General features: G+C 44.7%; 1 protein-coding gene and 1 long non-coding RNA gene across 2 annotated transcripts in view; one reads left to right on the top strand and one right to left on the bottom strand.

Moving 5' to 3' along the window:
• Positions 1–27,398, top strand: part of sgk2a (serum/glucocorticoid regulated kinase 2a) — an 84,144-nt gene that overhangs the window by 34,444 nt on the left and 22,302 nt on the right. Inside the window, exons 6-12 of the mRNA XM_034171715.1 lie at positions 9,809–9,940; positions 11,310–11,422; positions 11,495–11,531; positions 11,643–11,729; positions 17,167–17,262; positions 22,457–22,612; positions 22,785–22,874. Of these exons, the coding sequence (XP_034027606.1) occupies positions 9,809–9,940; positions 11,310–11,422; positions 11,495–11,531; positions 11,643–11,729; positions 17,167–17,262; positions 22,457–22,612; positions 22,785–22,874 (711 nt within the window). The remainder of the gene's footprint in view (positions 1–9,808; positions 9,941–11,309; positions 11,423–11,494; positions 11,532–11,642; positions 11,730–17,166; positions 17,263–22,456; positions 22,613–22,784; positions 22,875–27,398) is intronic.
• LOC117511801 lies at positions 1,060–25,903 on the bottom strand. The gene is made up of 4 exons (XR_004561084.1): positions 25,309–25,903; positions 7,827–7,832; positions 3,363–3,366; positions 1,060–1,070 (listed from the first exon to the last, which is right to left on the bottom strand). It is a non-coding gene; the product is annotated as an uncharacterized LOC117511801 (long non-coding RNA).

Here is a 27,398-nt window from a genome sequence, read left to right as displayed (position 1 = left end):
ATCCAGAACCAGAGATCTCAACAGCTGTCGGTGGCCATGCCCCCTGTCAGTTCAGCGCACACAGCAACGTGTCACTCTGTTCCTGTGTTATGTGTTCATTTCTTTTTAGTTATTTTTACTGCTATTTAGTTATTCTCCACCCCATCTGCAACACATGTGGCAGATGTGTTGCGGATGGGGGGGGGGCGCAATACATGCGTGATTCACACGCATGACACATGTGTTGCAGGGGGAGTCGACACTCTGGCATGCCACATGTGCATTGCTGTTTTGCAACGGCACCTCAGAGCACAATTTTCACATCCAGCTCGAAAGTGATTGTCTGCTAACTGTTTCTGTCGAATGGCCACACATTTTCTGTGCCAAGCAAGCAGTGTTAGATGTTTGTGTGTGTCACCTGGAATTTGGCCGACACCTGCCGCGAGAGGGATGGAATGGGCTCTCACAATGCACACTCTGTCTTTCAGCCTCTGGTGTGTGCAAATAGTTGTAGCAACAGGTGTACAAGGCATTGGAGGCAGCTATGATTCAGCAGCATTTGTACTATGTGTGAAGGGGCCCGAAGGCACTTTCCCTTAAATTCCTGTTAAAAATTGTACTTTTCACCATTTAACAAGCCAAGACTCGACTGAGGTCCGACACCTATTATGCTGATATGTACATGTAATTGTAGGCACTGAAAACATGAGTTTCTATAGAATGATTTGCCAAACCGAGGCAACTTCAGAGTCCAAATCACTGCTGAAATTGAAGTGCCTGTGTACTGTTCAGTGTAATTATTACTTCAGACCAAAAGCTGTGCATAAAAGTGAAAGTAACCATTTCTGGGGTCAGGCGGTGCTCTTTTTCACTAAATTGTCATGTTTGACCTTGAGGTCCAAGGTCAAATACAGTCAGGTCAAGGGAGTCAGGATGCATGATTTTCTACAGGTGTTCAGTACAAATGTAAGCTGTAGAAGTGATATTTGGAGAGATAAAGTGATGATCTGGGGTCAGGCGGTGGGCGTCTGTGTCAGCCATTATCTTGGATGACCTTGAAAATCTGCCAAGGTCATATGCTTGGATGTCACCTTTGTGTCTGTGTACAATATAGTATGGATGAGTACTATGGATACAAGAGGTAAGGCAGAAATCTAGAGTCCTCAAAACGTGATGGACATACAGACGGACGGACGGACAGATGGACGGACGTAGTCCATTTCAGTGATCAACCTCAGGTTTGTGCCAGAGGGACAAAAGAAAAGAGTTTCTGGGTTTTGCATCTGAACCCTTCATGTATAAAACTTTGTGTTGGGAAAGTGTAGGTACACGGACCCACAACAGGGGGCGCAAATGAACGGACAATGGAGGAGGTCAAATAACAACACTTTACTGTTGTGAATGGGCACAACAAATACAACAGATTACAACAATGGACAAAAATCCAAATCACAAAAGGTGTCGTGTGGGCAGGCTCGAAGATAGGAGACGTCTGTCCAAAGCAGAACTGGAACCACACGATTTCCTCCGCCACCAGACCCCGGGAATACTGGAGCCGCCAAGTCCCGAACTCCCAGGTGGCCACTGCCTCCGCGTGTCGGACCTGGTACTGCTGGCGAGGAACAAAAAAACAATTAAATGTGGGCGCGTTTGCACCCAGCAATCCGCACGGCAGGAAAACTACCTCCACCTCTCGTTGGAAAAGGAGTCTGCTATACAATGCACAAAAGTCACAAAAGGTTACTGTCACACAGTCAGCTGAGAACGTTACCTTCCAGGTAGAACGATATCTCGGCAAAGAGGTGGAGACGTCGTCCTGCTGATGTACCCCTGCTGATCTTATGATTGGTAACAGCTGTTGCAGGTGATGCGTGACAGCTGTCACCCTGGCTGCTCCTGTGAGGTGGCTGCGCCCTCTGGTGCCTGGAGCCTGCACTCCAGACAGGGCGCCCTCTGGTGGTGGGCCAGCAGTACCTCCTCTTCTGGCGGCCCACACAACAGGACCCCCCCCCTCAACGGGCGCCTCCTGGCGCCCGACCAGGCTTGTCCGGGTGGCGGCGGTAGAAATCGGCCAGGAGGGCCGGGTCCAGGATGAAGCTCCTCTTCACCCAGGAGCGTTCTTCGGGACCGTACCCCTCCCAGTCCACCAAATACTGGAAGCCCCGGCCCATCCTACGGACATCCAAGAGCCGGCGTACAGTCCAAGCCGGCTCGCCATCGATCATCCAGGCAGGAGGCGGCGCCGGACCCGGAGTACAGAGGGGTGAGGTGTGATGCGGTTTGATTCGGGACACATGAAACACAGGATGGATCCACAGTGAGGTCGGAAGCTGAAGCCTCAATGCGGCTGGACTGATGACCTTAAGGATCTTGAAAGGGCCGATGTAATGGTCCTGTAGCTTGGGGGAGTCCACTTTGAGGGGAATGTCCTTTGTGGATAACCACACCTCCTGCCCTGGCCGATACGCAGGGGCCGGGGTCCGCCGACGGTCTGCATGGGCTTTTGCCCTCGTCCGGGCCTTTAGCAAAGCAGAACGGGCGGCACGCCACACCCGACGGCACTTCCGTAGGTGGGCCTGGACCGAGGGCACACCGACCTCTCCCTCAACCACCGGAAACAACGGGGGCTGATACCCCAGACACACCTCAAAAGGGGAGAGGCCGGTGGCTGAAGACACCTGGCTGTTATAGGCATACTCGATCCAGGCCAAATGGGTACTCCAGGCCGCCGGGTGCGCGGCAGTCACGCAGCGCAAGGCCTGTTCCACCTCCTGGTTTACCCGTTCTGCTTGCCCGTTGGTCTGAGGGTGGTACCCGGACGAGAGACTCACCGTGGCCCCCAGTTCCCGGCAGAAGCTCCTCCAGACTTGCGAGGAGAACTGGGGACCGCGATCGGAGACGATGTCTGTTGGAATCCCATGCAGCCGGACGACGTGGTGGACCAGGAGGTCCGCTGTCTCCTGGGCTGTTGGGAGCTTCGGGAGGGCCACGAAGTGGGCCGCCTTGGAGAATCGGTCCACTATCGTGAGGATGGTGGTGTTACCCTGGGACGGCGGGAGGCCCGTGACAAAATCCAGGCCGATGTGGGACCAGGGGCGATGAGGCACAGGCAGCGGCTGGAGTAGTCCTGATGCCCTGCGATGGTCAGCCTTGCCCCTGGCGCAGGTGGTGCAGGCCTGGATATAATCCTGGACGTCGGCCTCTAGGGACGCCCACCAGAAGCGCTGCCGGACAACTGCCACGGTTCTTCGCACCCCTGGATGACAGGAGAGCTTGGAGCCGTGACAGAAGTCCAGGACTGCAGCCCTAGCTTCTGGTGGGACATATAGTTTGTTCTTCGGCCCAGTTCCGGGGTCCGGGCTTCGTGCCAGGGCCTCCCGGACGGTTCTCTCTACGTCCCAGGTGAGGGTGGCCACGATAGTGGACTCCGGGGGATGATGGGTTCCGGTGGATCCGACAACTCCGCTTTGACTTCATCTTCATGTACCCGGGACAAGGCATCCGATCTCTGGTTTTTGGTCCCGGGACGGTAGGTGATCCGGAAGTCAAAACGGCCGAAGAACAGTGACCAGCGGGCTTGCCTGGGGTTCAGCCGCTTGGCGGTCCTGATATACTCCAGGTTCCGGTGGTCAGTGAAAACCGTGAATGGCACGGACGTTCCCTCCAACAGATGTCTCCACTCTTCAAGAGCCTCTTTCACCGCAAGGAGTTCTCGATTGCCGACGTCATAGTTCCGTTCGGCCGGGGTCAACCTGCGGGAAAAATAGGCACACGGGTGAAGGACCTTATCGGTCTTCCCGCTCTGGGAAAGCACAGCTCCTATCCCTGAGCCCGAGGCGTCCACTTCAACCACTAACTGGCGACTAGGATCGGGCTGCACCAGAATGGGTGCAGACGAGAAGCGTCGTTTCAACTCCTTGAACGCGGCATCGCAACGATCCGACCAGGTGAAGGGGACTTTTGGTGAGGTCAGGGCTGTCAGGGGGCTAACTACCTGACTGTAGCCCTTAATGAACCTCCTGTAGAAATTTGCAAAGCCGAGGAACTGTTGCAGCTTCCTACGGCTAGTGGGTTGGGGCCAGTCTCTCACCGCCGCAACCTTGGCCGGATCAGGAGCGACGGAGTTGGGGGAGATGATAAACCCCAGGAAGGACAAAGAAGTGCAGTGAAACTCGCACTTCTCGCCCTTCACAAACAGCCGGTTCTCCAACAACCGCTGCAGGACCTGACGTACATGCCGGACATGAGTCTCAGGATCCGGAGAAAAGATGAGTATATTGTCTAGATATACGAAGACGAATCGGTGCAGGAAATCCCGCAAGACATCATTAACCAATGCTTGGAACGTCGCGGGGGCGTTGGTGAGGCCGAACGGCATGACCAGGTACTCAAAGTGACCTAAGGGGGTGTTAAATGCCGTCTTCCACTCGTCTCCCTTCCGGATCCGAACCAGGTGATACGCATTTCTAAGATCTAGCTTCGTGAATATTTGGGCTCCATGCAGGGGCGTGAACACTGAATCCAACAAGGGCAACGGGTATCGATTACGAACCATGATTTCATTCAGTCCCCTATAATCAATGCATGGACGAAGTCCGCCGTCTTTTTTACCCACAAAAAAGAAACCTGCACCCATCGGGGAGGTGGAATTCCGGATCAACCCGGTGGCTAAAGAGTCCCGGATGTAGGTCTCCATTGATTCGCGCTCAGGTCGTGAGAGGTTGTACAGCCTGCTGGACGGGAACTCAACGCCTGGAACCAAATCAATGGCACAATCGTACGGACGGTGGGGGGGAAGGGTGAGCGCCAGATCCTTACTGAACACATCCACAAGGTCATGGTACTCCACCGGCACCGTCCCCAGATTGGGCGGGACTCTGACCTCCTCCTTAGCCTGGGAACCGGGAGGAACCGAGGAACCTAAACATACCCGATGGCAGGTCTCGCTCCACTGAACCACTACCCCGGACGGCCAATCGATCCGGGGATTGTGTTTTAACATCCAGGGGAACCCTAGAATCACACGGGAGGTGGCAGGAGTCACAAAAAACTCGATCTCCTCCCGGTGATTCCCCGACACCACCAGAGTTACTGGTGGTGTCTTGTGAGTGATTGGAGGGAGTAGGGAGCCATCTAGTGTTCGCACCTGCACAGGCGAGGTAAGCGCCACCAGAGGGAACCCTACCTCCCTGGCCCATCTGCTGTCTAACAGATTCCCTTCAGAGCCCATGTCCACCAGTGCTGGGGCCTTCAGGGTTAAATCCTCATAAAGGATTGTCACTGGGAGTCGTGTGGCAATATGGGTATGTCCCACGTGAATGTTTTGGCCCACCCCTAACCCAGTGTCTAGGGGCGGGCGTTGGTGTTTAACCGCTCGGGGCAGTCCCTTACTTGATGCTCTAAGGAGCCACAAACAAAGCACGCTCCGCGGGCCAGCCTCCTCTGTCTATCTGGTGCCCTAAATGTGGCCCTGCTCGTGTCCATAGCTTCGTCAACAGGGGGAGCTGTCACCACACGGAGCGTAGAGGCCGTGGAGCGTGGGGAGGGCGGAACTCGGTTGGAACCGGAAGGGAGAGGGACGGCGCGTGCCCGGCCACGCCCTTCGTCTCGTTCCCGACGGCGTTCTTCTAACCGATTGTCTAATCGTATAACGAGATCAATAAGCCCGTCTAAATCCCGCGGTTCGTCCTTGGCCACCAGGTGCTCCTTCAGGACCAACGACAGTCCGTTTACGAAGGCGGCGCAGAGGGCAGTGTTATTCCAGCCGGACCTCGCAGCCGCGATGCGGAAGTCGACTGCATAAGCAGCTGCGCTCCGGCGCCCCTGTCTCATTGACTGCAGCACGGCTGAAGCGGTCTCTCCTCTATTTGGGTGATCGAACACTGTTCTGAACTCCCTCACAAACCCATCATATGTCAGAAGGAGCCGTGAATTTTGCTCCCAGAGCGCTGTAGCCCAAGCACGTGCCTCGCCGCGAAGCAGATTAATCACATAAGCTATCTTACTAGCATCAGTTGCGTACATGACGGGACGTTGTGCGAAGACGAGCGAACACTGCATAAGAAAGTCCGCGCATGTCTCCACACAACCCCCGTACGGCTCTGGAGGGCTTATGTATGCTTCAGGGGAAGGTGGGAGGGGTCGTTGAACGACCTGTGGAATGTCACTGTTGCGCACAGGATCGACAGGAGGGGGAGCCGCAGCAGCGCCCTGAGGGCGCGCCTCCACCTGTGCGGCGAGAGCCTCCACCCTGCGGTTAAGGAGGACGTTCTGCTCGGTCATCAGATCCAGCCGAGCCGTAAAAGCGGTGAGGATTCGCTGCAACTCACCGACCATTCCTCCTGCAGACGCCTGTGCGCCCTGCTCTTCCATTGGCCGTTCAACAGCCGGTTGACGCCCCTCGGGGTCCATGACGTTGGCCGAGATATCCTGTTGGGAAAGTGTAGGTACACGGACCCACAACAGGGGGCGCAAAAGAACGGACAATGGAGGAGGTCAAATAACAACACTTTACTGTTGTGAATGGGCACAACAAATACAATCAGATTACAACAATAGACAAAAAGCCAAATCACAAAAGGTGTCGTGTGGGCAGGCTCGAAGATAGGAGACGTCTGTCCAAAGCAGAACCAGAACCACACGATTTCCTCCGCCACCAGACCCCGGGAATACTGGAGCCGCCAAGTCCCGAACTCCCAGGTGGCCACTGCCTCCGCGTGTCGGACCTGGTACTGCTGGCGAGGAACAAAAAAACAATTAAATGTGGGCCCGTTTGCACCCAGCAATCCGCACGGCAGGAAAACTACCTCCACCTCTCGTTGGAAAAGGAGTCTGCTATACAACGCACAAAAGTCACAAAAGGTTACTGTCACACAGTCAGCTGAGAACGTTACCTTCCAGGTAGAGCGATATCTCGGCAAAGAGGTGGAGACATCGTCCTGCTGATGTACCCCTGCTGATCGGATGATTGGTAACAGCTGTTGCAGGTGATGTGACAGCTGTCACCCTGGCTGCTCCTGTGAGGCGGCTGCGCCCTCTGGTGCCTGGAGCCCGCACTCCAGACAGGGCGCCCTCTGGTGGTGGGCCAGCAGTACCTCCTCTTCTGGCGGCCCACACAACACTTTGCACTTTTTAATTTCTCCCAATTTTTTTTTTTTTTTTTTTTTTTTTATAAAAGCCATGGTTCTGGCTGTTTTTCTGGTTTTTCCAGAAAGAGAGAGAGAGGTGTGTGTGTGTGTGTGTGTGTGTGTGTGTGTGTGTGTGTGTGTGTGTTGTCTCTCCCAGATGCTCTCAGTCCGCTCACGCCCCAGCTGTTGCTGTTTTTCTCACCACCACACCGTCCACTCATTCTCTCGTCACACTGCAATGTGTAAACCCTGACATCTCTCTCACTCGTCACCCATTTTCCCCCCTGCTTGCCATCCGGCTCATCACTGCCACACTCCCTGTCTGCCTCCTGTCTTCCGCCCTTCGGTGTCCAGCCTCACGGGCACCAGCAGCCCCCCCGGGTCGGCTCTGCGTGTTTTTCTCTCTCTCTCACTGCTGTATTAAGACGTTGAGCAGCATCAGTCCTTTTAGGGACGGATGTGAGACTGTCCACCCCCTCTGAGGAAACCTCCTGAGTTTATTCTGAGCCTGTGTCCTACACTTGGGTTCTTACTCCTGATCCTCACAATAAACCCACCAAGATATTATCTGTACTGATGATTAAGCAGAAAGAACTTTCAGTGACAAATAACTCAGGAGCTCTGAAGTCAGTGCAGATAAATGAGTGTATTGATGTTGTGTTTATATGTGTAACTTTGAGTGATATGAAGAAGCAGGGTTTTTTTTTTATTTGGTGTGACTGTTATCTAATCAGCAGCTCGTTGTGTCCTTTGTACTGAGAGCGGATTTTATAACTCCCAGAAAATAAACAGCTCCACATCTGAGTTTATCTGTAAATGCAGTCAGAATATTTGATCAAACACAAACCTGATATTTTAATTTGAATTCAAAAGGCCGCGTCTTTTCTCCAGCCCTGTTCCACCAGGACACTATGCTCTGTGGAACAGGGCTGTTAAAGAAATGAGACTTCAACTTCACTCATCTTGTCCAAAAAAATTACAATATTCACATCTCAAAAAAACAGATGAATATGGCAACATTTTCCTGAGTCATTTTTTCTGACACCATTTGATTTTGTCACGTTATTAAACATTGACTGATAGTTTAGTTATTTTTGAAACCTGATATTTGAGACTGAGGTGCCGCTGACAGATAACACTGACTGTGATAAAACATACAGTGAGGCACATAAATATTTGATCCACTGCCAACTTTGCAAGTTTTCCCACCTACAAAGAAAGGAGAGGTCTATAAGTTTTATCGTAGGTCCACTTCAACTGTGAGAGACAAATAAAAAAAAAAAAAAATCAGAAAATCACATTGTATGATTTTTAAGTCATTAACATGTATTTTATTGCACAAAATAAGTATTTCATACAATAGAAACACAGACCTTAATATTTGGTACAGAAACCTTTGTTTGCAATTACAGAGGTCAGATATTTCTTGTAGTACTTAACCAAGTTTGCACACTGCAGCAGGGATTTTGGTCCACTCCTCTATACAGATTCTCTCCAGATCGTTCAGGTTTGGAGTTTCAGCTCCCTCCAAAGATTACTGAGTTCAGGTCTGGGGACTGGCTCGGCCACTCCAGGACCTTAGTTGCCCTGGCTGTGTGTTTGGGGTCATTGTCATGCTGAAGACCCAGCCATGACCCATCTTCAGTGCTCTTACTGAGGGAAGGAAGTTGTTTGCCAAAATCTTGCAATACATGACCCCATCCATCCTCGCTTCAGTATGGTGCAGTCGTCCTGTCTCCTTTGCAGAAGAGCACCCCCAGAGTATAATGTTTCCACCCCCATGCTTCATGGTTGGGATGGTTTTCTTGGGGTTGTTCTCATCCTCTAAACATGGTAAGTGGAGTTGATTCCAAAAAGCTCTATTTTGGTCTCATCTGACCACATGACCTTCTCCCATGCCTCCTCTGGATCATCCAGATGGTCACTGCAAACTTCAAACGGGCCTGGACATGTGCTGGCTTGAGCAGGGGGACCTTGCTGCCCTGCAGGATTTTAAACCATGACAGCATCATGTGTTACTAATGTAATCTTTGTGACTGTGGTTCCAGCTCTCTTCAGGTCATTGACCAGGTCCTCCTGTGTAGTTCTGAGCTTTCTCAGAATCATCCTTACCCCACAAAGTGAGATCTTGCATGGAATCCCAGCCCGAGGGAGATTGACAGTCATCTTGTGTTTCTTCCACTTTCTAATAAATAATCATAACAGTTGTTGTCTTCTACCAAGCTGCTTGCCTGTTGTCCTGTAGTCCATCCCAGCCTTGTACAGGTCTACAGTTTTGTCCCTGGTGTCCTTAGACAGCTCTTTGGTCTTGGCTATGGTGGACAGGTTGGAGTGTGATTGACTGAGTGTGTGAACAGGTGTCTTTTATACAGGTAAGTTCAAACAGGTGCAATTAATACAGGTAAAGGAGGGCAGAATAAGAGGGCTTCTTAAAGAAAGGTGTTCAAATACTTATTTCATGCAATAAAAAGCAAATGAATTATTTTTATTTTTTTTTTATTCTGTCTCTCACAGTTGAAGTATACCTACTATAAAAATTACAAACCTCTCCAAAGTGGGAAAACTTGCAAATACTTTTTTGCCTCACTGTATGTGTTTTGATTAGGAATATATTTTAAGAAAGCACTATCTCAGAAGATTTTTTTTTTTTTTTTTTTTTTTTTACAATTGCATCTCTTGTTTGTGTTTCTACTTTTTTGTAGCAAAAGAACATCATGGCAGAGAGGAACGTGCTGCTGAAGAGTCTCAAACACCCATTTTTGGTTCGGCTCCACTACTCCTTTCAGACACCAGAGAAGCTTTACTTTGTCCTCGACTACGTAAACGGAGGCGAGGTACATGTTTATACCACGAATGACAAAAGGTGACCAGTCACCATAACAAAAGAACATTGTTGTAGAGAAGGTATGAACAGAAATAACGGAGGAAACCAGTCCTATTTGTTCGTCTTTAGTTCTTCAAAATTGCCAGTTGGGGTCCGTGTTTTTGAAACTACAAAGACATGTAGACCAAATAGAGACAGCAATAGATAAAAGTCCTTCCACTCATCTACTCATTCATTCTTCAACTATCCACTCATCTACTCATCCATCCATCATCACTCATCTAAAGGTCCATCAATATTTCCATCCACTCATCTATCATTTCTCCATCCTTCATGCATCCACTTACTGTATTTTCCAGAGTATAATTTGTGTTTTTTAATTAGCTTGGGAGGCCTGTGACTTATACCTTGGTGTATACTTGTATAACAAAAAATCACGTTTGTTATTAATGATAGTAATTATAATGACTGGTTATATGGAAATTTCTCAAGAATCAAAGAACTAAACAAAATAAACTCCAGTAATAATGCACAAAAAGCACAATGCACAAAATCCCAAATTAAAGAGTTCATAACACAGAAAAAGGTGCGACTTAGATATGGTTTTTTCCTCTTCAAGAGGCATTTTTTGACAGGTGCGACTTATACTCCAGTGCGATTTGTAATGTGGAAAATATGATATTTATCCATTTGTATATTCATTGACTTACCTATCTTTTTATCCATCCAACCATTTGCCACCCACCTGTCTATCTGTCTGTGCATTCGTAAATCCACTCATCCATTCTGCCATCAGTGGTCCATCTGGGCAGTTCCACAGTGATGGATGTTAAGGCCCCTTCACATATAGCACCAATCAGCCTGAATGGGCAACATTTGCAAAGTTTGAGACGCAGTCGAGAGGGACAGACATTCCACCAGACATGTATGAATGCTGTACAGATGGCGTCTGAATTCCCAGAATGTGCGTCAAAGCCACCTCAAATGATTCACGCACATTCAGCCTGTGCCCAAAACAGGAAGAAATACAACAAAATAAAAATAAAACAAAGAGAAAAAAAGAACACAGCACGAAACCCCACAGTGACGGCAGAATGCACCCCCAGTGCCGCACGTGCCACCTGAAGTCTGGGTGGAAGGCATATGGGGGGGGGCATGTCAGGACCAGCACTGTGGTCCGGTCATCAGAAGACCTGCCATGTCCCACATTACATGTCAGTACTCTCTCTCTCTCTCTGGGAATCAGCTGTTCACGGGGTGTGGCACAGCGTGGTCCGCTCTCTCCCCCTAGATTTCAAATGATATCCAACCCATGACGTGATTACATGTCAACCAGGGACCCCTGATCTATCCATGCATCCATCTCTCTGTCTGTCTAGCTGTTCTTCCACCTTCAAAAGGAGAGGAGTTTTTCAGAACCCAGAGCGAGGTTCTACGCTGCAGAGGTAGCGAGTGCCATCGGCTACCTTCACTCACTCAACATCGTTTACAGGTCAGACAGTTTCTGCTACAAAACACTGAAATAACAATTCACAAATGACCTGTTTCTTATTATCCTCTGCAGAGATCTGAAGCCAGAAAATATTCTCTTAGACTCACAGGTAACAGAGATTCAACACCTTAAACTTGTAAATGCTGACACTTCAATTTACACTCGGCAGTGGTGAAATGGACCAGAGAAGCTGAAATTCTTACATTTCCCATGTGTGCAGGGCCATGTGGTACTGACAGACTTTGGGCTGTGTAAGGAGGGTGTAAAACCGGAGGCAACCACCTCAACTTTCTGTGGGACTCCTGAAGTCAGTCAAAATTAAGCATACTGTGTAAATTATATATACAACCCCTGGCAAACATTATGGAATCACCGGCCTCTGAGGATGTTCATTCAGTTGTTTAATTTTGTAGAAAAAAAGCAGATCACAGACATGACACAAAACTAAAGTCATTTCAAATGGCAACTTTCTGGCTTTAAGAAACACTATAAGAAATCAGGAAAAATAATTGTGGCAGTCAGTAACGGTTACTTTTTTAGACCAAGCAGAGGGAAAAAAATATGGAATCACTCAATTCTGAGGAAGAAATTATGGAATCATGAAAAACAAAAGAACGCTCCAACACATCACTAGTATTTTGTTGCACCACCTCTGGCTTTTATAACAGCTTGCAGTCTCTGAGGCATGGACTTAATGAGTGACAAACAGTACTCTTCATCAATCTGGCTCCAACCTTCTCTGATTGCTGTTGCCAGATCAGCTTTACAGGTTGGAGCCTTGTCATGGACCATTTTCTTCAACTTCCACCAAAGATTTTCAATTGGATTAAGATCCGGACTATTTGCAGGCCATGACATTGACCCTATATGTATTTTTGCAAGGAATGTTTTCACAGTTTTTGCTCTATGGCAAGATGCATTATCATCTTGAAAAATGATTTCATCATCCACAAACATCCTTTCAATTGATGGGATAAGAAAAGTGTCCAAAATATCAATGTAAACTTGTGCATTTATTGATGATCAATCAATCAATCAATCAACTTTTTTCTTATATAGCGCCAAATCACAACAAACAGTTGCCCCAAGGCGCTCAATGACAATGCAATGACAGCCATCTCCCCAGTGCCTTTACCTGACATGCAGCCCCATATCATCAATGACTGTGGAAATTTACATGTTCTCTTCAGGCAGTCATCTTTATAAATCTCTTTGGAACGGCACCAAACAAAATTTCCAGCATCATCACCTTGCCCAATGCAGATTCGAGATTCATCACTGAATATGACTTTCATCCAGTCATCCACAGTCCACGATTGCTTTTCCTTGGCCCATTGTAACCTTGTTTTTTTCTGTTTAGGTGTTAATGATGGCTTTCGTTTAGCTTTTCTGTATGTAAATCCCATTTCCTTTAGGCGGTTTCTTACAGTTCGGTCACAGACGTTGACTCCAGTTTCCTCCCATTCGTTCCTCGTTTGTTTTGTTGTGCATTTTCGATTTTTGAGACATATTGCTTTAAGTTTTCTGTCTAGACGCTTTGATGTCTTCCTTGGTCTACCAGTATGTTTGCCTTTAACAACCTTCCCATGTTGTTTGTATTTGGTCCAGAGTTTAGACACAGCTGACTGTGAACAACCAACATCTTTTGCAACATTGCGTGATGATTTACCCTCTTTTAAGAGTTTGATAATCCTCTCCTTTGTTTCAATTGACATCTCTCGTGTTGGAGCCATGATTCATGTCAGTCCACTTGGTGCAACAGCTCTCCAAGGTGCGATCACTCCTTTTTAGATGCAGACTAACGAGCAGATCTGATTTGATGCAGGTGTTAGTTTTGGGGATGAAAATTTACAGGGTGATTCCATAATTTTTTCCTCAGAATTGAGTGAGTCCATATTTTTTTCCCTCTGCTCTGGTCTAAAAAAGTAACCGTTACTGACTGCCACAATTATTTTTCCTGATTTCTTATAGTGTTTCTTAAAGCCAGAAAGTTGCCATTTGAAATGGCAACTTTGTGGGCTTCATTGATAATTGGCAAAGCTTCTGGGGAAAACCTGGTCTTGTTAGGAGAGACGGCATCCATCCCACTTTAGAGGGAGCAGCTCTCATTTCTAGAAATCTGGCCAATTTTTTGGGATCCTCCAAACTGTGACTGTCTAGCGTTGGGACCAGGAGGCAGAGCTGTGGTCTTATACACCTCTCTGCAGCTTCTCTCCCCCTGCCATCCCCCTATTACCCCATCCCCGTAGAGACGGTGCCTGCTCCCAGACCACCAATAACTAGCAAAAATCTATTTAAGCATAAAAATTCAAAAAGAAAAAATAATATAGCACCTTCAATTGCACCACAGACTAAAACAGTTAAATGTGGTCTATTAAACATTAGGTCTCTTTCTTCTAAGTCCCTGTTGGTAAATGATATAATAATTGATCAACGTATTGATTTATTCTGCCTAACAGAAACTTGGTTACAGCAGGATGAATATGTTAGTTTAAATGAGTCAACACCCCCGAGTCACACTAACTGTCAGAATGCTCGTAGCACGGGCCGGGGCGGAGGATTAGCAGCAATCTTCCATTCCAGCTTATTAATTAATCAAAAACCTAGACAGAGCTTTAATTCATTTGAAAGCTTGTCTCTTAGTCTTGTCCATCCAAATTGGAAGTCCCAAAAACCAGTTTTATTTGTTATTATCTATCGTCCACCTGGTCGTTACTGTGAGTTTCTCTGTGAATTTTCAGACCTTTTGTCTGACTTAGTGCTTAGCTCAGATAAGATAATTATAGTGGGCGATTTTAACATCCACACAGATGCTGAGAATGACAGCCTCAACACTGCATTTAATCTATTATTAGACTCTATCGGCTTTGCTCAAAAAGTAAATGAGTCCACCCACCACTTTAATCATATTTTAGATCTTGTTCTGACTTATGGTATGGAAATAGAAGACTTAACAGTATTCCCTGAAAACTCCCTTTTGTCTGATCATTTTTTAATAACATTTACATTTACCCTGATGGACTACCCTGCAGTGGGGAATAAGTTTCATTACACTAGAAGTCTTTCAGAAAGCGCTGTAACTAGGTTTAAGGATATGATTCCTTCTTTATGTTCTCTAATGTCATATACCAACACAGAGCAGAGTAGCTACCTAAACTCTGTAAGGGAGTTAGAGTATCTTGTCAATAGTTTTACATCCTCATTGAAGACAACTTTGGATGCTGTAGCTCCTCTGAAAAAGAGAGCTTTAAATCAGAAGTGTCTGACTCCGTGGTATAACTCACAAACTCGTAGCTTAAAGCAGATAACCCGTAAGTTGGAGAGGAAATGGCGTCTCACTAATTTAGAAGGTCTTCACTTAGCCTGGAAAAAGAGTTTGTTGCTCTATAAGAAAGCCCTTCGTGAAGCTAGGACATCTTTCTACTCATCACTAATTGAAGAAAATAAGAACAACCCCAGGTTTCTTTTCAGCACTGTAGCCAGGCTGACAAAGAGTCAGAGCTCTATTGAGCTGAGTATTCCATTAACTTTAACTAGTAATGACTTCATGACTTTCTTTGCTAACAAAATTTTGACTATTAGAGAAAAAATTACTCATAACCATCCCAAAGATGTATCGTTATCTTTGGCTGCTTTCAGTGATGCCGGTATTTGGTTAGACTCTTTCTCTCCGATTGTTCTGTCTGAGTTATTTTCATTAGTTACTTCATCCAAACCATCAACATGCTTATTAGACCCCATTCCTGCCAGGCTGCTCAAGGAAGTCCTACCATTATTTAATGCTTCAATCTTAAATATGATCAATCTATCTTTGTTAGTTGGTTATGTACCACAGGCCTTTAAGGTGGCAGTAATTAAACCATTACTTAAAAAGCCATCACTTGACCCAGCTATCTTAGCTAATTATAGGCCAATCTCCAACCTTCCTTTTCTCTCAAAGATTCTTGAGAGGGTAGTTGTAAAACAGCTAACTGATCACCTGCAGAGGAATGGTCTATTTGAAGAGTTTCAGTCAGGTTTTAGAATTCATCATAGTACAGAAACAGCATTAGTGAAGGTTACAAATGATCTTCTTATGGCTTCGGACAGTGGACTTATCTCTGTGCTTGTTCTGTTGGACCTCAGTGCTGCTTTTGATACTGTTGACCATAAAATTTTATTACAGAGATTAGAGCATGTCATAGGTATTAAAGGCATTGCGCTGCGGTGGTTTGAATCATATTTGTCTAATAGATTACAGTTTGTTCATGTAAATGGGGAATCTTCTTCACAGACTAAAGTTAATTATGGAGTTCCACAAGGTTCTGTGCTAGGACCAATTTTATTCACTTTATACATGCTTCCCTTGGGCAGTATTATTAGACGGTATTGCTTAAATTTTCATTGTTACGCAGATGATACCCAGCTTTATCTATCCATGAAGCCAGAGGATACGCACCAATTAGCTAAGCTGCAGGATTGTCTTACAGACATAAAGACATGGATGACCTCTAATTTCCTGCTTTTAAACTCAGATAAAACTGAAGTTATTGTACTTGGCCCCACAAATCTTAGAAGCATGGTGTCTAACCAGATCGTTACTCTGGATGGCATTTCCCTGATCTCTAGTAATACTGTGAGAAATCTTGGAGTTATTTTTGATCAGGATATGTCATTCAAAGCGCATATTAAACAAATATGTAGGACTGCCTTTTTGCATTTACGCAATATCTCTAAAATCAGAAAGGTCTTGTCTCAGAGTGATGCTGAAAAACTAATTCATGCATTTGTTTCCTCTAGGCTGGACTATTGTAATTCATTATTATCAGGTTGTCCTAAAAGTTCCCTAAAAAGCCTTCAGTTGGTTCAGAATGCTGCAGCTAGAGTACTGACGGGGACTAGCAGGAGAGAGCATATCTCACCCGTGTTGGCCTCCCTTCATTGGCTTCCTGTTAATGCTAGAATAGAATTTAAAATTCTTCTTCTTACTTATAAGGTTTTGAATAATCAGGTCCCATCTTATCTTAGGGACCTCATAGTACCATATTACCCCATTAGAGCGCTTCGCTCTCAGACTGCGGGCTTACTTGTAGTTCCTAGGGTTTGTAAGAGTAGAATGGGAGGCAGAGCCTTCAGCTTTCAGGCTCCTCTCCTGTGGAACCAGCTCCCAATTCAGATCAGGGAGACAGATACCCTCTCTACTTTTAAGATTAGGCTTAAAACTTTCCTTTTCGCTAAGGCTTATAGTTAGGGCTGGATCGGGTGACCCTGGACCATCCCTTGGTTATGTTGCTTTAGACGTAGACTGTGTTTCATAATTATTGTATGGCCTTGCCTTGCAATGTGGAGCGCCTTGGGGCAACTGTTTGTTGTGATTTGGCGCTATACAAGAAAAAAGTTGATTGATTGAGTTGATTGAAATGACGTTAGTTTTGTGTCATGTCTGTGATCTGCTTTTTTTCTACAAAATTAAACAACTGAATGTACATCCTCCGAGGCCGGTGGTTCCACAATTATTGCCAGGGGTTTTGTGTGTGTGTGTGTGTATATATATATATATATATATATATATATATATATATATATATATATATATATATATATATTCAGATCTGTCACATGTCTTTGTTTAAACATTAGTTTTAATATGTAATTTTTTGTAAAAATGAACTGGCATAATTTTCTCCATGCTGCCTTCACTGTATCGTAAGATTGTAATCAGATTATAAAACAGTCTTTGAAAACTATTTTCCCTCTGTCTGCAGTACTTAGCACCAGAGGTTCTTCGTAAGGAACCATATGACCGGACAGTGGACTGGTGGTGTCTGGGAGCAGTACTCTACGAGATGGTCTACAGTCTGGTACGTTACATTGTGAACCTCCACCTGCTAGCATTGTGTTCTTTTGCTGGTGTGTGTTTTTCATCTTCAGATCAGGTCTGTGAGCATGTACTGGTGCCGTGCATCAGTACAAACTACTAGTTGGTAGTTGGTATAGCCTTTTGTGCAACGGAGCATTATACCAGCACTGCAGAGAGGGCGCTGGTGGACCTCAGTCTGCAGTCTGGTTAGGTTTACAACTCCAGCTTTTGCTGGCTTCTGTTATTCTTCTGTACAAGTGTCAAGACAGAAGTCAGACTACCAGAGCAAGAATTTTAGCTGAGGAAGCTTCTGCAATTAGAAGCGAAACGTCCTCACGTCAAGCAACCCAGTCCAGTCGAAGATACAAGCTTCTCTACTATAGAAACCACCTGGACAACTGAGAGCCTTCACAGAAACATACAGTGAAACTGGAAGCATCAGCACCCTCAGACTTGGGACTGGCTTGGACCTTCATTCTCATGTAAAGGTATTGCAGTTGCTAAATACCTCTGTCCAGCAACCCCATGACTCCATAAACTCTTTCAGGTGTCTCCTAATCTCAAAAACAAGGTTCTGGAGCTGTGAATAAGTGAATCTTTCAACACGAACATACATGTCTGATGACTGAATCCAGGAAATTACTGAAAGTCTTCATCTTAGTTTTGATCCACGACAATTACAAACCTAGTCACTCTGACGCCTCTGCTGTTGAAGTGCTGCAGTCAGGTCTCAGCTGATTCCACAAAGATCAGAGCATCATCCAAAATGCCAGAGTCAGTGAATCAACTTTTCTCGCCAACAAAGGCACATAAGTTGCTGGACTCCACAACCCTACACAACACCCAGTCCATGCAATCATTGAACAAAGTAGTTTACCAGAACACATCCCTGATGAACACCACAATTCACAAGGAAGAAGTTGGAGATGCTGCACCGATTCCGTGCAGGACTCAGAATATCCATGCATATGATGTCCAGCAACTTACTGAGGATAACACAAATTCCCAAGATGGCCCAGAGTGCTGCACCATCAAACAAATCAAACACACTGGGAAAATCAACATAAGCTGCAAAGAAGCACAACCAACGTTCACGCTTGTGTTCACTGAGCACTCGCAAAGCTATGATCTAATGTTTCACTTCTTGAGCATGAAACCAGACTGCTCTGGTCACCAAGGAGCAAGTAACTGTGACTGAATCCTGATAAGAATTATCCATGCAGTAATCTAACCCTGCACAGACAGCAGCGTAACTAACAATCCAGGTGATCCATCACCCTTCCCTTTGCAGAAAGTGACAATCAATCAATCAATCAACTTTTTTTTTTATATAGCGCCAAATCACAACAAACAGTTGCCCCAAGGCGCTTTATATTGTAAGGCAAGGCCATACAATAATTATGAAAAACCCCAACGGTCAAAACGACCCCCTGTGAGCAAGCACTTGGCAACAGTGGGAAGGAAAAACTCCCTCTTAACAGGAAGAAACCTCCAGCAGAACCAGGCTCAGGGAGGGGCAGTCTTCTGCTGGGACTGGTTGGGGCTGAGGGAAAGAACCAGGAAAAAGACATGCTGTGGAGGGGAGCAGAGATCAATCACTAATGATTAAATGCGGAGTGATGCATACAGAGCAAAAAGAGAAAGAAACAGTGCATCATGGGAACCCCCCCACAGTCTACGTCTAAAGCAGCATAACCAAGGGATAGTCCAGGGTCACCCGATCCAGCCCTAACTATAAGCCTTAGCGAAAAGGAAAGTTTTAAGCCTAATCTTAAAAGTAGAGAGGGTATCTGTCTCCCTGATCTGAATTGGGAGCTGGTTCCACAGGAGAGGAGCCTGAAAGCTGAAGGCTCTGCCTCCCATTCTACTCTTACAAACCCTAGGAACTACAAGTAAGCCTGCAGTCTGAGAGCGAAGCGCTCTATTAGGGTGATATGGTACTACGAGGTCCCTAAGATAAGATGGGACCTGATTATTCAAAACCTTATAAGTAAGAAGAAGAATTTTAAATTCTATTCTAGAATTAACAGGAAGCCAATGAAGAGAGGCCAACACGGGTGAGATATGCTCTCTCCTGCTAGTCCCCGTCAGTACTCTAGCTGCAGCATTTTGAATTAACTGAAGGCTTTTTAGGGAACTTTTAGGACAACCTGATAATAAAGAATTACAATAGTCCAGCCTAGAGGAAATAAATGCATGAATTAGTTTTTCAGCATCACTCTGAGACAAGACCTTTCTGATTTTAGAGATATTGCGTAAATGCAAAAAGGCAGTCCTACATATTTGTTTAATATGCGCTTTGAATGACATATATGACAACATATCTTTTCTTCTATTCTTTTAGAATTACTAATCTTTGTGAAATTACCTTATCATGAACAGGTGGATGTAGGTAGCAATACCTGGAGAACATCATGTTCAATCACCTGTAGGAGTTCAGCCCCAGATATCACAGATCCACACAGCTTTTCTAACCCTCAGCTGTTTCAACACTTTTGAACTCTCACAGAAAGATAGTGGTTTGCAGCTGACTGATGGATCAGTCACCAGACGCTTGGCACCAGAAATGTCTAACAACCTGACAGGGGGATCAGATCAGGCTTATACAATTTAAAGAAAGAGGCTGGCCCAGTGGCACAGGACAGCAGAGTCTTCTGTCAGGACCATGCCATCACCTTTCATCACTGCCATGGGAGGAAGTGTAAGTTTGGAGAAAGACAGTGTTTTGTTTTGTTTTTCTCCTCTGTGAGCAGACTGAGGGTCCACACATGGTGTGCAACCTGCTTGCAGATCCCTCGAAGAAGTGATATCTTGTCTACCATCATGCCATCAGGCCTACTTCCTCAGTTCCTTATTCAATCTGGAATTTCCACCAAGCTGTACAGTCTGACTCCACTGGCTGATATCCACATAGATGACACACCTCCTCCTGTGAACACTGCTGACTCCAGTCCAGTGGAATCCCTGATAGCTTTCAGATTCTTGTGACAGAACTCTGGCATTCCATTTCATTCCATGTTTCATCCTGCTCAAAGTTGAAAATTTGAATGAGATCTTGTTTATGCACTTTCTTGACTTGGAATGTGTTTAAGCCCTAAATGAGATTTCCACGTCAGGTGTGTTTTAGGCCTTGCGATTTGTGAGACAGTGTTGGGAAGCAATGTAATAGTGGTGGTAGCAGGTTAACCTCCATACCCCTAATGACCCTCCCCGGTATCCTGGTCAGCTTTTCATCATATTTCTATTAATAGATCACATCTTTACACAGTTTTCTAGACAAATATATGTGTCACGTTCAGAAATCCGAGATTGTTCTCAATATTTTGATATGCAACACATGGACATCATACCTTACAAAGTACCTTAAAAGGAGAATTTCTTGAAGAATAGTAAAATCAAGAGGGTTCCAATCAAGAAGTGAGGTAGTCCAGATGACGTTTTCCTTTGTCAGATCCTCCAGTTCCTATTTCAAAATGTTTAGATGGGATTATTTTCCATTTCAATTTATTTTCATTTATATTGCACCAAATCACAACAAGGTTGCCTCAAGGCACTTCACACATGTAAGGTCTAACCTTACCAACCCCCAGAGCAACAGTGGTAAGGAAAAACTCCCTCTGAGGACGAAACCTCAAGCAGACCAGACTCAAAGGGGTGACCCTCTGCTTGGGCCATGCTACAGACACAAATTACAAAACAATTCACAAAACAAATATACAAGAAATGTTGCCGGTGCACAGGACCATTTCTGGAACAGATACCACATCCATCTCTGGATGGAGCCGCACCTCAAACAGAGAGAAAAGAAAAAAGCAAAATCAAGCATCAGAAAGACAACAAATACAGTATAATTTGTCAGCATTAAGCAACAAGATAAACAGAAGAAATACTAAGGTGATCGCCAGCCACTAGTCCTAAGCTTCACTAAAAGACCCAGAATTTAGATAAAGTTGAGGCCACAGCCCGCTCCTTTTGCTAATAAAATTAATTAAAAGGGTAAAAAGCATAGTAACATACTATGCCGGTATGCTAGCCATACGAAAGGGAAAATAAGTGTGTCTTAAGTCTGGACTTGAAAGTCTCTACAGAATCTGACTGTTTTATTGACACAGGGAGATCATTCCACAGAACAGGGGCACGATAAGAGAAAGCTCTGTGACCTGCAGACTTTTTATTGACCCTAGGGACACAAAGAAGTCCTGCACCTTGACAATGCAAAGCCTGGGCCGGTACATAGGGTTTAATTAGGTCAGCTAGGTAGGGAGGTACCAGTCTGTGAACAATTTTATAGGTTAGTAGCAGAACCTTAAAATCTGATCTCACTGGGACAGGAAGCCAGTGAAGAGATGCCAAAATGGGTGTAATGTGGTCAAACTTTCTGCTTTGTGTCAAAGGTCTGGCAGCAGCATTTTGAACCAATTGGAGACCCCTAATGCTGGATGGCAGTAAACCAGAAAATAGAACATTGCAGTAGTCCAATCTAGAAGAGACAAACGCATGAATCAGGGTCTCAGTATCAGCCATAGACAAGATGGGATGCTAGACATCCAGCTTCTCACTGAGGCAAGGCAATTTTATGTGGATGAAATTACCAGCAGTTATCGGCATGTATAACTGAGTGTCATCAGCATAGCAGTGAAAGGTAATTCCAAAATGCCGCAATATGTTTATATGATTATAATTGCTCTATTATGTTCTGGGTGTACCCCAAGGGACACATGTAAAACCTCCAGGTAGAGGCTTCCTAAGATGCTAGATCCACCATGAGTATTTGACTTTGAGAGTGACCAGAGTACAACAAAATGATACTTCTGCTGGCTCATTCATATCTTGGCCTCCAGTGCTCAATGGGACTGAAATCTGAGACCAGGAAAAGCAGTTGATTACTACATCTGAGAAAGGAACTACTGTAGTTGTTGCCCCAAGTGAAAAAGTCCAAGTGTGTTAGAGTATTCTTTTTGAGTGAAGAAAAAATTTGACTGTCAGATGTAGAGGCAGTTTGGGACAGAGTTGACAGTGACTGGGGTTTTGTTTTGGTGAAGAAAGAAGGAGCTGATTTATGAGTCAAAGCTCTTCCACATTATGAGTTGCAGTCATGAACTTTGAGTGGTGACCAAAAGAATAACATCATGGGTGTAATCTGCAAAGAAAAAGGTCATTTTGTTGTGGCATTTGTCTTCATCGTTCTGCTTCAGCCTCCATTCTACAGCCGAGACGTTGGTGAAATGTACGATGGTATCCTCCACAAGCCGCTGCTGCTGCCTCCTGGGAAATCCTGCGCCATCTGCTCTCTGCTGATTGGTCTTCTGCAGAAGGACCAGCACAGACGGCTCGGAGCCATCGCTGATTTTGTGAGTGGCTCACATGGTTTCCCAGACAACAAGCTCAGTCACTTTTTTTGAAGGACTTCATGGTTAAATGTTGCATTAGTCAAGGACAAGACATCATCTCACTGTGGGAAACTGCTCTAAAATATAAAACATCTCTTTTTCAATCAATGTGTCACTTTTTCTTTATTTGCAGTTGGAAATAAAGAACCACGTCTTTTTCTCTCCAATCAACTGGGACGATCTTTATCACAAGAGAATCACTCCCCCCTACAACCCTAATGTGGTGAGCAGTTTGTGTCTCAAATATAATTCAGGTGTCCACCTTCAGGTATTTTCACACGTACAAGAACATTTATCAGTGGGATCAACCAATAAAAACTCACTTTGTCTTCTTTTGAAATTCTCAGTGTCTTTCCAACAAGCCCGACGTCAGAAAAAAAATATTAAGGGGGCGATGAGTTTATCATAGGGGCGGGGTCACCCCCCCCCCCCCAAAAAAAGTGCGCACTGGAGGGGACGTGCCTCTGAGCGTGCGTAATGAATTGGGTGCGCTCCTGGAAAGCTCATGTATTTAGGCTACACCATTGTAAGAGACTGACTGAGTAAGAGTAAAGAGTGATGACAGTATTGTTTTAATTATTATTTGAACGTATAGACCCTCGGTCAAGTGATCTCCTGCATACCACAAACCAAACCAACAACTGATCTGAGAAACGACATGAGACAGTAGATTAACCCCACATACAGCCCTCCATCACAAGCGCAAAGACAGCGCAATTGGGCATGTGCGCCACTTCATGGCACAGAGCCCAACTACGCATGCAGTCACAAAGTTCTTCTGAAAAACTGGAGCGATCTGAATTCGGTTGGATGAATATGGGTGTGTGTGTGGAGACAATTCACCTCGTTCACAACGTGACAGAACTTAAAGATAATCGTAACATGTGGTAACAGGTTGCAGCAGTTCCTGAGGACACCTGACGCCTCTGACCCGAATCATCACATTCGTGATCAGTGGCCAAGAATGTGTACTTCGTGGCATTCGTGACTTGTCGTCGTTATGTGTAAACGCAGCATTAACACCCTCCCCAAGTGAGTCGTGCTGCATGATCTGACTTTTGCTTGGTGGACTTAACGAATCCGAGGAACTCCAGCTCTGACACTGCTTGAATAAATCGAGCATGCTTTAGTTTATCCACCTTGCCATAATCGCTGGACTCAGGATCCTTGCCCTCTGCTGCACTGACAAGCGCAACCTTCAACCTATCAAATCGCTTGAACACAGACACACACCATATCCGTTTGTTTTAAAATGAATTACTTTAGTTAATTAATTTGGTTTATTTGTTAAATACATGATATTATTGAATAACTAATATTTTGCTATATTTTCCAGTATTTCTTTTTCTTTCTTTTTTATTTTTTGATAACTCTCACATCCGAGGGGACGCGGTTGATGACGTGAGGGGGCGTCACCCCCAAACACCCCCTCATGACGCCGGGTCTGCTTTCCAATGCCCTCAGATCTTCTTCTTTAATGAAATATCCAGTGGTGGGCACAGTTCCGATAATAGATAATTATCAAAGATAATGTTTTCATTACCGGATTTTCTTTTTAGATAACTTTAAAAACCATTATCGGACTAATTATCTTCCGATACATTTTTGTCCAATAACTTTTAGACCGATAACATAGTAAACAAAGATGAACAGTAACAAACACTTTTAAAATTTAAAATCAGTTGAGCACCTACCTCTTAAAAGTTTCCTAACAGATGCATAGTTCTACCCTCTGCAAACAGAAGAGAGCTGCTTCTAGAAGGAAACACTATCCTTTGCAGGCAAAAGAGAACTGGTCTCACAAAAAAAAAATAATGATAATTTCCTTTAACACCATACTGATATGCTGGCAATATCACCCAAGTCATCCAGAGGCATACATTTTTAACTTATGGTTCAAATTTTAACCAAACTAATTTTGGACAAGTTATTTAAAATTACTGTCATGTCTGACATTTTATAAAGTGAAAATATCAGATATATGTTTTAGTTTTAAAGTAATGTGCTACTTTTAAGGTTTTGGTGAGCACATGCTGTGTCCAGCAGTGCATTATGGGTAGGATAGTCTAATCTCAGTATGTTCACGACATGAGGAATGCATTTCAGACACTGTTCCGGCTCCACGGACAGCAGCATCAAACTCTAGTGCCTAAAACTCTCATGGATATATTCTCTGCGTTTATAGACATTATTGTATTTGCGTTTGTTAAATTCCACGCATCTTTTGGTTTTGGACAAAAAAAAAAAACCTGTAAGACTTCATCATCATCATCATCATCATTGGCTCCAAACTGATTCAGACATTTCTCCCTTTGTTCTGTATTTCACAGACTAAATAAATAAGTGTGGTGCAGAACAACAGTGCTGTAAATAAAACAGACTCATCATAATATGACACTGTATATGTAAAATAACAAATGGCTCTAAAAAGTCAGAATTGTTTTTTCTTCTCTACACAGTTAAATCAACAGTGTTAATTTAACACTGGTGATTTTACTGTATACGTTATTTATTTTTACTGTCACTGTTTTAAATTTTTTTGTAGTTAATACGAGGACTAAATGTTGTTGTATGTGTGTGGAGGGTTGTGGGTGTATGTTAGGGGTGTCGTGGTACACAGAGGTTCATATTTGCATTTAGCCGCCACCGTTCAGTACGAGTTTGGTACAGTACCTTTAATCTGAGAAGCAGAGAGCTGCCATCAGACACATTAACACTGTGAGACAAAGTGTAAATATAACTTCTTTTTTTTTTGCATTAAACCTTTCTGAATTGATGGCATTTCTTGTCATTCACATTGGGATGATTTTACTGTGTAGTTGATTAATTCTAATTTCTGTGTAAACTAAAATGCACACTGATCTTATCCCGGGACAACGATTTAACACAAATGCAAGATCACGTTTAATTTCGTGATTCGGAAGGAAAAGTTAAATTAACTAATTCCATTTGTGCTTCCGGAGTTTCTGATTGGAATAATCCAGTGACTCGCTTCAATTGGCTGATTTGCTGTTTCCTCTTTTAACCTCAGGGGTGTGGCCATGCCTCCTACACTGGGGGAGGCATGCACAGAACTTGCACAGAACTTGAAACTAGAGTGACACACACATCATGCTATGCAGTCGTACCGTGTATTCTGCGTGGAGTTCTGTGCATGGAACCATCACGAGTGTACTGCACAGCTCAATAACAACTACATCATGTAATATGACACTCCTAGTGTTAGTCCATGAGCCAGTCATCAATTTTGACTTAATCGGTACCACTTAAGGGGAATAAACGACACTTACAATCCAGCCTCAGTGTACCATGGCTGACCCAAAAATGACTGATAGCCATCCCGGGGTGGTAGCTGTAGCCAGCTAGAGGTCAGTCAATCAATCAATCAATTTTTTTATATAGCGCCAAATCACAACAAACAGTTGCCCCAAGGCGCTTTATATTGTAAGGCAAGGCCATACAATAATTATGTAAAACCCCAACGGTCAAAACGACCCCCTGTGAGCAAGCACTTGGCTACAGTGGGAAGGAAAAACTCCCTTTTAACAGGAAGAAACCTCCAGCAGAACCAGGCTCAGGGAGGGGCAGTCTTCTGCTGGGACTGGTTGGGGCTAAGGGAGAGAACCAGGAAAAAGACATGCTGTGGAGGGGAGCAGAGATCGATCACTAATGATTAAATGCAGAGTGGTGCATACAGAGCAAAAAGAGAAAGAAACAGTGCATCATGGGAACCCCCCAGCAGTCTACGTCTATAGCAGCATAACTAAGGGATGGTTCAGGGTCACCTGATCCAGCCCTAACTATAAGCTTTAGCAAAAAGGAAAGTTTTAAGCCTAATCTTAAAAGTAGAGAGGGTGTCTGTCTCCCTGATCTGAATTGGGAGCTGGTTCCACAGGAGAGGAGCCTGAAAGCTGAAGGCTCTGCCTCCCATTCTACTCTTACAAACCCTAGGAACTACAAGTAAGCCTGCAGTCTGAGAGCGAAGCGCTCTATTGGGGTGATATGGTACTACGAGGTCCCTAAGATAAGATGGGACCTGATTATTCAAATCCTTATAAGTAAGAAGAAGAATTTTAAATTCTATTCTAGAATTAACAGGAAGCCAATGAAGAGAGGCCAATATGGGTGAGATATGCTCTCTCCTTCTAGTCCCCGTCAGTACTCTAGCTGCAGCATTTTGAATTAACTGAAGGCTTTTTAGGGAACTTTTAGGACAACCTGATAATAATGAATTACAATAGTCCAGCCTAGAGGAAATTAGTTTTTCAGCATCACTCTGAGACAAGACCTTTCTGATTTTAGAGATATTGCGTAAATGCAAAAAAGCAGTCCTACATATTTGTTTAATATGCGCTTTGAATGACATATCCTGATCAAAAATGACTCCAAGATTTCTCACAGTATTACTAGAGGTCAGGGTAATGCCATCCAGAGTAAGGATCTGGTTAGACACCATGTTTCTAAGATTTGTGGGGCCAAGTACAATAACTTCAGTTTTATCTGAGTTTAAAAGCAGGAAATTAGAGGTCATCCATGTCTTTATGTCTGTAAGACAATCCTGCAGTTTAGCTAATTGGTGTGTGTCCTCTGGCTTCATGGATAGATAAAGCTGGGTATCATCTGCGTAACAATGAAAATTTAAGCAATACCGTCTAATAATACTGCCTAAGGGAAGCATGTATAAAGTGAATAAAATTGGTCCTAGCACAGAACCTTGTGGAACTCCATAATTAACTTTAGTCTGTGA

This window comes from Thalassophryne amazonica, chromosome 6 (genome assembly GCF_902500255.1).
Source record: "Thalassophryne amazonica chromosome 6, fThaAma1.1, whole genome shotgun sequence".
NCBI lineage: Eukaryota > Metazoa > Chordata > Actinopteri > Batrachoidiformes > Batrachoididae > Thalassophryne > Thalassophryne amazonica.
The sequence above is the reverse complement of the archived record's forward strand: the minus strand, read 5'-3'. Positions and strand labels throughout refer to the sequence as shown.